This window comes from Myxine glutinosa, chromosome 12 (genome assembly GCF_964187855.1).
Source record: "Myxine glutinosa chromosome 12, kmMyxGlut1.1, whole genome shotgun sequence".
Lineage (NCBI taxonomy): Eukaryota > Metazoa > Chordata > Myxini > Myxiniformes > Myxinidae > Myxine > Myxine glutinosa.
In genome coordinates, this window is record NC_136272.1 from 106284546 (window position 1) to 106295809 (window position 11264).

Below are 11264 nucleotides of genomic sequence, written 5' to 3' on the forward strand. Positions count from 1 at the left end.
ACATCCACCAAACCAACATTTCCGTCAAACCAACACATGCTCCAAACCAGCACATGCGCCAAACCAATGCATCCGATAAACCAACACATCTGCCAAACCAACACATGCACCAAACCAACACATCCGCCAAACCAACACTTCTGTCAAACCAACACATCCGCCAAACCAACACATCCGCCAAACCAACACATCCGCCAAACCAACACATCCGCCAAACCAACACATGTCCCAAACCAACACATGATCCAAACCAACACATCCGCCAAACCAACACATGCGCCAAGCCAACACATGCGCCAAGCCAACACATGCGCCAAGCCAACACATGCGCCAAGCCAACACATGCGCCAAGCCAACACATGCGCCAAGCCAACACATGCGCCAAGCCAACACATGCGCCAAGCCAACACATGCGCCAAGCCGACACATGCGCCACACCGACACATGCGCCACACCGACACATCCGCCAAACCAACACATGCGCCAAACCAACACATGCGCCAAACCAATACATCCGATAAACCAACACATGCGCCAAACCAACATTTCCGTCAAACCAACACTTCCACCAAACCAACACTTCCACCAAACCAACACATGCGCCAAGCCAACACATGCGCCAAGCCAACACATGCGCCAACCCAGCACATGAACCACACGAACACATCCGCCAAACCAACACTTGCGACAAACCAACACATACCACAAACCAACACATGCGCCAAACCAATACATCCGCCAAGCCAACATATCTGCCAAACCAACACATACACCCAACCAACACATCCACCAAACCAACACAGCCGCCAAACCAACACATCTGCCAAACCAACACATCTGCCAAACCAATACATGCGCAAACCAACTCATGTGCCAAACCAACAAAGGTTCCAAACCAACACATGCTCCAAACCAACACATGCTCCAAACCAACACATGCTCCAAACCAACACATGCGCCAAACTAACACTTCTGCCAAACTAAGACATCAGCCAAACCAACACATGCACCACACCAACACTTCCATCAAACCAACACATCCGTCAAACCAACACATGCTCCAAACCAGCACATGCGCCAAACCAATGCATCCGATAAACCAACATATCCACCAAACCAACGCATGCGCCCAACCATAGATATATATATAGATTGGCAGTTGCCAGCCAATCGCAAGCGGCCGAGCGAGATTTGCGTCCGCCATCTTGCCACAGGATAACTGGGCGTTGTCATCAATCTGCGCTGCTGGTAGCCAGTGGTAGGTGCCACGTCTTAATGAAGTCTGACGTCGGCCAGGCTTCAAATATCACAATGTGCTTTAGGCCTTTGCTGTAATTATATTTTGAAAGGAGTGGGAAGGCAGAAGATGTTTGGAGACTCTTGTAACGGGCTCGAGAGAGGAAAAGGAAGACGTGACTGGCACTGACAGCTCTTGTTTCTGGATTCGCGATGGTACTCTATATCAGCCTGTGGATATGGCCTGTTGTTTGTTCAGCGATTTGTTGACCATTCAACAAGGATAAATGCAAAGTCATGCATATTGGTCCTGGCAACAAACATATCGACAACATGGAAGATAAAGAATTGAGCGAAACATCACCAGAAAATGAATCTTGGTGTACGGATTAATATAATGATCTCAAACCCAGACTGCAATGCTCCAAAGCCGCAGCTGAAGCCATTTTGGGACTAATAAACAGACCATTTAAATACATGGACAAGGATTAATTCATCATATTGTACAATACAGTACCTTATACTGAGCGAGGGGTCTGGGACTATTTGCCCCAGTGTGAGAACAATATGTTCACATATTAATTATTGTAACAGTGTCAAGGCGTTCATTGTTTGACTTGCTATTTGCAGGAGTTGAAGGTTGTCACTCACAAGCACAATGTGGATCTGTCATCATTGAATTTAACTGCTTTCTTTAACATTTGTACTTGTCCACTTTTGCGTTGAAAATAGCAATAAATATATAGGCTTACATTATATGCACCACACTTTCCTTGCGGTTTGAACTCTGCCTCACAGCAACAGCAGACCAGCACATCACACTAGTTAACGACGGTGCAATCTTCGCAACACCAACGAAAACTGCTCTCCCAAGCAAAGTTGAAGGGATATGAACAGAAAACTTACGCAGACACCCACACAAAATACCAGCAGCTGTGGCCAAATCTCTGCCAAGCATTTGTTGGTTTCCTGTGCAAATATTAACGTAGAAATATTTGTTTGAATTAAAGATGCCACGATCATTGCGCAATTTTAATAAAAAGAATCAAAGATTGTTACATGTAATATATTCATGGATATACACAGAGCTAAGAAATAAAACCACATCACACGTTAACAACATTTTAATAAAACACAAATACACGGGTTAGTGATATCACACATGTACATATGTACACTGAGTGTGTGTACAGTAACTGTACACTGGGTATGCCTGTCAATCACTGGCCTTTGAACAGCACCAGCTTGGTTGACTCGTGTCTTATTGACATCCCCATTCGCCTAACATTGTAGGTCTTTGCAATGTGGTGCTGCCTCAGGTCATAATAAGCATTGGTGAGAATACCTATCAGGTCGTACAGGTGATTATCTATGCCATATTGGGTTTCAATGATATGATTGCCCATATCAAAGAGTTCTTCTGAAGCTGTCATTTCCTTCACACATAGTAGAACCTGCTGAAATGTACAGAGTTTGACTGTGTGCACATCCATAAGGCTCTGGATGGCCTTCTCAGCAGTGTGCAAGACCTTCACCACACCTGGTGATGGGATCATAAGACCACCATTGTTCTTCAGCCTGAGCAGGTGGTAGGACTGAGAATAATCCTGAGGCATCGAATCGGAGAACAAAGCAAGTCTGCAAGTGTTGCACTGCACAGCTTTGCACACACGCCTGACTATCCATCCGGCAATGTATGTGATGCTGTTGTCCAGTAGACATTTGTTCTGTGGTGGTATCCAGTTTGCATAGTCATGCTCAGCCATCACACACACACAACACTGTCAAAGTTGTCACAGTCATCCGACTGGCTTGTAGTAGCCATGCAGAGTGTGCCATCTTGAGCACGAACATTTCCAGTTTTGGTTGGCTCAATTCCGCAATGAACAGACAGCTTCCGGTATATAGACTTGAACTGCTGGACATTGGGATTGTTGTTCCAGCCCCCTGAAACAGAATGTTTGCCTTCATGAGAGAAACATGTCCTTTTAATTCAAAAGTACAGTACTTAAATAATTTCATACAACAACAGATATGATTAAGTAAAAAGCAATGAGTGTATCTATTGTTGGCGTGAAACTCTGGAACAAGCTCGATGTAAAATTACGACAACTCACCACTGACAAAATATTGTACAAGTTTGTGTTTACTGTCCCGAAATAAATTATATACATAGAGTACAGTACTTAAATTAAATCCTATATTAGCTATTAAACTTATGAAAGAGAAATGCATGTAACTTGCCTGCTCTGCGCACTGAGTTGAAGAATAGTTCCAGATGATCTTGTGACAGTTTGTATGTCAGTACATATGCTTGTTCCTGTAGCAGCAGTGGCACAAGACGCTTCAAGCTCTCAATGCAAACTATGAAACCTGTAATGGCAGTGTGTCTGCAAAACAACAAGTAACAATAAGTATCCTAACTAACCGGAATGAACTTATATCTGATGCATAGGAGAGGGAGGTGGGGGAGAAACTGGCAAAGGTCAAGGAGGGGGTGGGGCAGGAACCAGAGGAGGAACAAGTTATCAGGATTACACAAACCTTCTAGTTTTGTGGATGAATTCTCCTTCTATTGTCTTCAGCGACTGCAAATACGTCGCCGCAGAATCCATGTACGTCATGGTGTGTCCAATACTGGAGGGGCTGAGAGCCGACTTGAACCCATGCATATAGGCATTTCTCACATTCATGATGTCGAACAGTTTATCGATCACCTGAAAATAGTCAGTCAAGAATGTGACCAGAGTAAAGAGTATGTTTATATTGGGCCTACAATAAGCCTCAAGTTACCTCTGCATTATGGCGTAATATTACAATTGGTATTTCAATCATACTGAAAAATAGCAAACAAAGCTGCACTTGTAGAACTTTTTTGGGTCTGATTTGAAACCAAATTGGACATAAATTCACAACTATAAGCATACCTGAATGAATTCAACGGTGGCAGATACACCCTGGAAATTGGCATGGCCTTCTAGCTCCATTGAACGTAGTGCTGTTGCAACGGAGTTGCTCAACAACTGTGCAGCAAGACTAACTTTCATCTTCTGTTTCATGAAGTTCGTGTGCCTGAACGACAATCGATTTCCCAATCGCAATCCAGTATCATCCTGAAGTTTTTGTAGATCCAAAATGAAGCGCCAATCAATACGTCCTTTGTCAGACATTATGACACCGTATGCTTGGAACATATTTCGCATTAACTTCAGCATATGGCATGGATCCATTATGACAAAAATCTCCTGGTTAGTATCAGGGTGCTTAAACGATGGCTTGCAGTCGAGTGCACTCAAGCTACAGCCAAGATCTCTGCACATCCCGAGGTTGGAAGCATGTCCATCCAACGTCAGTGTCCTCACATGGATGCCAATCCCATGCAAGGACGCGATACACTGTAAAAGCAGTTGCTTCTGAGTGGCAGCTCTTAAAGTGTTTGTCAAGAAATAGGCCACAGGAGCTTTCCAATGGCCTCGTAGGCCAACAACCATGAAGACGAGGGCTTCTTTTGCCTCATTGGTGCTCTCCGAGTCATCTCCTAGATCAACAAATCCAAGCATCTTCTTTTCCTTTGGATCATAAACAATCTGTTTCCTAATGGCCATGGCGTCTATCATGAGAGCAACATTCTTGTATGTCTCGGGATCATTTGCACATTTTTCCTTGAGGCACATAATCATCGAAGAATTGATTCCTGCGGTGCAATCCACATTAGAGAGCCACCGAGAAAAAATTATGGAACTTAAATAATCAATTTGACTATTGTGATCATTATTAACAACTACTTAATGAGTTCAAAATGTAGTTGACACATGTCAAACAAATTAAATATAATACATCCATGTTTGTGACAACTTACATTCTCAGTGTCCTGGTTGAAGGCATATTAAGTTTGCTGCGAAGGTACTCGTATGCCTTAGGTCCGTACAGATGTAAGGTCAGAGAAAACCTTCTCTGTTCTGCTGTGTATGCCTCACTTCCCTTTGATTTTTTAAATAGATCCATGGGAAAGTCTGAAACGAAATATATAACATAAAACATTGCTCATGTATGAAAATCTTTTAGAAAGTAATGTTTAGACCAAAAGTATGGTTATTGAACACAAAGTGATGTAGTTGTACCGATAATCAGATTATCAGAAGGATATTTGTTGTTTGACAGAATGAACTTCATTCAGATGCCAGTGGCATATATATCTACGTAATGTAACCAATACGATGAATAAGTCCTACCACGGTACGCCTGGAGCTTTTCTTCTATACACAAAGAATTAAGTTAAGCACCCCTACACAACGAATTAAGGTAAGCACCCCCTAATATATATTCTTTGTGTATATGTATACATTGGCATATATTCTAAGGTATGTGAGATCAAATAATGATTGGTATGACATTAGCAATTATCCATTGATGAAATTGAGTGATCAAAGTGAAAAAAAGTGATTGGTTGAGTCAGTGATCCGATCACGTGGGTCCTACACACGTTATTGACGCAAAGATCGCTAGAGGTCTTCTCAGAACAATGACTGTACGTTAGAAAACATAAACGTCATCCACACTGTCCGTGATGGACCTATAGCTCCATACTTAAATTGAGGTGAAAATATGCCTAAAATTCCCAAAAAATTTCACCTTAAATTATTCAGAATAAAATATTGAAAACGGCATGATTGTTATGTTTTTATGTGACCATAATATCACTTCTCCAGAAAATATAGCAATATCATGGGTATATTACACTGTTTTGACGACAACAAACTTGTAATGTGCGAGGTTGTAAAAAAACGGGGGGGGGGGGGGGGGGGTGCTTAACTTAATTCTTTGTGTATAGTTCTGCTGTCATGAGGTTGTGTTCCTTCAACTCATCCTCTATGGATGATAACGTGCTCTTACATCTTTTCTCTCTGGCCTTTGTGTTTTTCAGCTGCAGCTCTAAGTCAGCCACTCGATCCTCTGTCCTCCTCAACTTGACTTTTCCCACAGCTTCGTCGGGCGCTGCATAGCTATGGAACTACAACATCACAGCACAAATAATATGCATGAGCAGAATATCACCAGACAGATATGCCCCCAAAAAAAGATGATTTTTCACTAGGACTATGTAAATTACCTGTAGTACGTGACTAATTTTTATATAAAAATCAATCAATGCTAGCATTTTAAGCTACTAATTCCAATATACATACATCAGGTATACTTGAATGTACATGTCCACTGTCAAGGCTTTTAGTATTGGATTCATGCATGTGAGCCTGATGGTCGTCCTGGCGCTCCTCCAATGCCCTCTTTGAAGTTTGCGTTTGACGTTTCTTCTCATGCTGAAAAGCAAACATCAGCCACATATTGTCAACGTAAAGTATACCACAGAATAAAACATGCAGTTACTTTATCTGTCTTAAAGTTAGAGTCAAAAAAGAGTCCGCCGCCGCGTACTATTACATATAGTTCCCACACATTTTACACACTGTCCAAATATTAAAGTATGAAGGTTTTAGTTCGTTTAGAAAAGATCACAAACAACACAAACATACTTTTTGCAAGTGCTCTGGTAAGTCAAACTTTGATGGGACTGCATCATGACGTAGTCTTTTGGTTTGGCCTGTAAGATCGAAGTCCACAGGTAAAAAGTGTTGGCTGCACACGACATCCCAGGGCTTTGGCTTCCACCCCTCTACCCGTTTCATCTGAATACACCATTTCCTTCTTCTTTCTTCATGCCCTTCACTGGTGGGGAAGCTGAAAATAAGATAGCTAATTGTTTAAATTCAATCTGATTGAGCTGCATGGAAAGCAGACCTCAAACCTGCAGATTTTATTAGGTCTACTATCCTGTAAACACAAATAAGAGATATACATGTCATATATTTAGAAGAGATATTGTGGTATTCAACTTACAGATGAAATGTCAGACCATTCCCCTTCCTCTGTATATTTCGGCATCTTGCATGTGCACACTGCCTGGGCATCTTAACTGTAGCCTAGGCTACTCCCTCCTATATTTGAAGAAAGAACAAGCACAATGTAAAAGTTAATGCTTATATTTATAATGCTTATATAAATATAATAGGCCTACCTTTGACTGCTTGGCAATAATATTGAATACAGGATAAGTCAACCCCTTGGTGTTGAAGATCTCGGTCGAGAATTCTATCCCCATGAGAATTCCTGAACATGGCCAAGTTTCCTCATGAGTCATGGATAGTCCCAAATGTGCCCCAGAATCTCCTATCTTTATTCAATGATTTATGAGAGCTGCATTTTGGAGGTACATGTACCTCATGGACAGAACATTTAAGAGAATTAACATTCTACTATGAACCAGTGTTAGTGCAGACAGGCAGACGATGCGTTAAATATCACCAAAGTTACAACATTATCAGAGTCTGGCAACTGAATGTGTTTTAATCCAATGTACGACACTAACCTGATACTTTGTTCGCCAGTTGTAGTCAATTTAATCAACAATAACTTGCAAATGACGATGACGCGAGTGCATTCCACAGATGGCAACTTGAAAGCTTTCCTGTGGCAAGATGGCGGCCGGAAATCTCGCCCTGTCGTGACCCACTGCCAATCTATATATATATATATATATATCTATGCGCCCAACCAACACATCTGCCAAATAAACATATCTGCCAAACCAACACATCCGGCAAAACAACCCCTCGGCCAAACTAAGACAGGAGTCAAACCAAAATATGCGCCAAACCAATGCATGCGCCAAACCAACACATGCGCCAAACCAAAACACCGCCAAACCAACACATGCGCCAAGCCAACACATGCGCCACACCGACACATCCGCCAAACCAACACATGCGCCAAACCAACACATGCGCCAAACCAACACATGCGCCAAACCAATACATCCGATAAACCAACACATGCGCCAAACCAATACATCCGATAAACCAACATATACCTCAAACCGACACATGCGCCAAAGCAATACATCTGCCAAACCAACATATCCGCCAAACCAACACAGGCACCCAACCAAAACATCCACCAACCCAAAACATCCACCAAACCAACACATCCGCCGAACCAACACATCCGCCAAAGCAATACATGCACCAAACCAACTCATGTGCCAAACCAACACATGCTCCAAACCAACACATCCGCCAAATCAACAGTTCCGCCAAACTAAGACATCAGCCAAACCAACACATGCTCCAAACAAAGACTTCAGCGAAACAAACACATGCCCCAAACCAATAGATCTGCCAAAGCAATGCATCCACCAAACCAACATATCCACCAAACTAAGACTGCAGCGAAACCAACACATACCACAAACCAAGACATGCGCTAAACCAACACATGCGCCAAACTAATACATCTGCCAAACCAACATCTCCGCCAAACCAACACATGCATCCAACCAACACATCCACGAAACCAATACATCCGCCCCAAACCAACACATCCGTCAAACCAATACATGCACCAAACCAACTCATGCGCCAAACCAACACATGCTCCAAACCAACACATCCGCCAAACCAACATTTCCATCAAACCAACACATCTGCCAAACCAGCACCTCCGCCAAACTAAGACAGGAGTCAAACCAACATATGCGCCAAACCAACGCATGCGCCAAACCAACACATGCGCCAAACCAACACATCAGCCAAACCAACACATGCACCAAACCAATAGATCCACCAAACAAATGCATCCACCAAACCAACACATCTGCCAAACTAAGACAGCATCGAAACCAACACATACTACAAACCAACACAGCATCGAAACCAACACATGCTCCAAACCAGCACATGCACCAAACCAATACATCCCATAAACCAACATATCCACCAAACCAACACGTGTGCTCAACCAACACATCCGCCAAACCAACATAAATGCCAAACCAACATATGCGCCAAACCAACGCATGCGCCAAATCAACACTTGCGCCAAACCAACACATCCGCCAAACCACTCATCTGCCAAACCAACACATCTGCAAAACCAACATATCTGCCAAACCAAAACATGCGCCAAACCAACACATCCGCCAAACTAACACTTCTGTCAAACCAACACATCCGCCAAACCAACACATGCTCCAAACCAACACATCCGCCAAACCAACACATGCACCAAAACAATGCTGTGTCAAACCAACACATGTGCCAAACCAACGCATGTGCCAAGCCAACACATGCGCCACACCAACACATCCGCCAAACCAACACATGCGCTAAACCAACACATCCGCCAAACCAACATATCTGCCAAACGAACACATCCACCAAACCAACAGACGCGCCAAAGCAACACATACACCAAAAGCAGCATATCCGCCAAACTAAGACAGCAGCCAAACCAACACATGCACCAAAGCAACACATGCGCCAAACCAACACATCCGCCAAACCAACACTTCCACCAAACCACTAATCCACCAACCCAACACATGCACCACACGAACACATCTGCCAAACCAACACTTGCGCCAAACCACTACATACAATTGTGGAAGTGTAACTCAGTGTAACTTATTGATTGGCACTGGTAACTCATTGATTAAGACTGGTAACGAAGCAGATAGACGATTTCGTAAATGAATGCCAAGAATGTGCACGAACATGGTAATCTCTTGTCCACCTGGTCACAGCCCCAGGCTGGAGCACCCCCCTATTGTTTGGTAAATGGAACTCGCAGCAGGAGGGGAGCGAGCTGGTGCCAGTGGGGCGAGCATGCATGACCTCGGGGCATTTGCGGACAAGGGATTAGCGCGACAAGGCCCATATAAACCAGATCAAACTATGAGTCAGGAGACTTGTCACCAGAAGCTCTGACCTACGGAACGGAACGGAACCCTGTGAACAGCGCTGAGAGAGGACCGGCCGAAGAAGAAGAACCAACGACTTGAATTAACAATCCGTTTAGCTATTGTAGTCTTTATTGAATTGAAACAAGTGACTTAGTAATTATAATAAATCCTTACTTTATAAAGCTGTTTCGGTCATATTGGAGTCTCCTGAGTCTTACCACATTCTCCGACAACTTGGTGGCTACCGTACGTGGATCAAGTGGACATCGCCAAGGTATTGCATGGCTTCTTGTGGATTGTCCATTATGATATACGAACCTCTGTATAGTTATTTTGTATGTATATGGAGAAAGTGGTGTTTGGGCTTCTCCACGCACTATTAGTGCAGGAGAGCCCTCAGAAGGAAGATATAGATGAGACCTTTTGGCTCCGGTGATGTGCTCGCGACACAGAGACCCATTTGAGTTGGTCTAGGGTGCTGGGTAGTGGATCACAAAGAACCATTGCTGAGCTGGTACTCCCAGGTGCTGTGGCTACTACCCAAAGAACCATTTTTTATGATTAAGATGTAACGATCTTAACGATCGTCCGAGGATCGTCCGAGCTACAAAATGTCTGCTCGTTCTTTTTCCTTTGAGTCGTAATCCTGTTGAAATCTCATTTACAAAAGCGGAAGTTAGTACGCCGGGGAATGATCGAGGTCCTTGATGGCAAATCAGGAATAGTGAATAAGCGGACAAAGTCACGGATGGAACGTTTTAAACGATTGTAGCTATTATTCGTGTTTTTCTAAATGATTTCTGTAAATACTTATTTTTTGCGCTGTCTAAATAAAATGCGCCAGGTCGATGCTGGTCATTAAGGGCCTTACTGTGACCTGGGAGCAAACGGGGCATGAGTGCACCATGCGACCATTTGCTCCCAAGTCTTGTAAGGCCGGTACATTTGTTTCGCACTTGAAAACGTACCCCTGAGCTGTCCGCTCAGGGTGTGCGATTAAGACGACAGGTCCACAGAATGTTTTTTAGATAAATTAAACGAAATTGTGTAGGACCAAAGCCGTGGGTACAAGGTTTCCCGCCATTTTCTAAAACACCTAAAACTCGTTCGATCAACAAATAAATTCATGACAGACAACCCCATCTCATACCGGTCCAGAATTATTATGAAAGATGGCGATTGGATGAAAATTGCATCAAATTTTGTCCAGGTCCATCACTAAGCCTTTGAGACA

General features: G+C 43.3%; 1 protein-coding gene across 1 annotated transcript; it reads right to left on the reverse strand.

The window, feature by feature from the left end:
• Positions 1-6049: 6049 nt before the first annotated feature.
• On the reverse strand, positions 6050-7808 carry LOC137437219 (THAP domain-containing protein 5-like). The gene is made up of 5 exons (XM_068131585.2): positions 7661-7808; positions 7132-7229; positions 6768-6972; positions 6423-6554; positions 6050-6247 (listed from the first exon to the last, which is right to left on the reverse strand). The coding sequence occupies exons 2-5, from the start codon at positions 7200-7202 to the stop codon at positions 6050-6052; spliced, it is 606 nt and encodes a 201-aa protein (XP_067987686.1). The 5' UTR covers positions 7203-7229; positions 7661-7808.
• Between the last annotated feature and the right edge of the window lie 3456 nt (positions 7809-11264).

Excerpts from the sequence above, each read along its gene's own strand:
- LOC137437219 (XM_068131585.2), bottom strand. The coding sequence starts at position 7,202 with ATGCCCAGGCAGTGTGCACATGCAAGATGCCGAAATATACAGAGGAAG. Across the intron at positions 6,973-7,131 it reads AATGGTCTGACATTTCATCT|CTTCCCCACCAGTGAAGGGC; the intron begins GTAAGTTGAATA and ends TCTTATTTTCAG. Across the intron at positions 6,555-6,767 it reads TACCAGAGCACTTGCAAAAA|CATGAGAAGAAACGTCAAAC; the intron begins GTATGTTTGTGT and ends TTTGCTTTTCAG.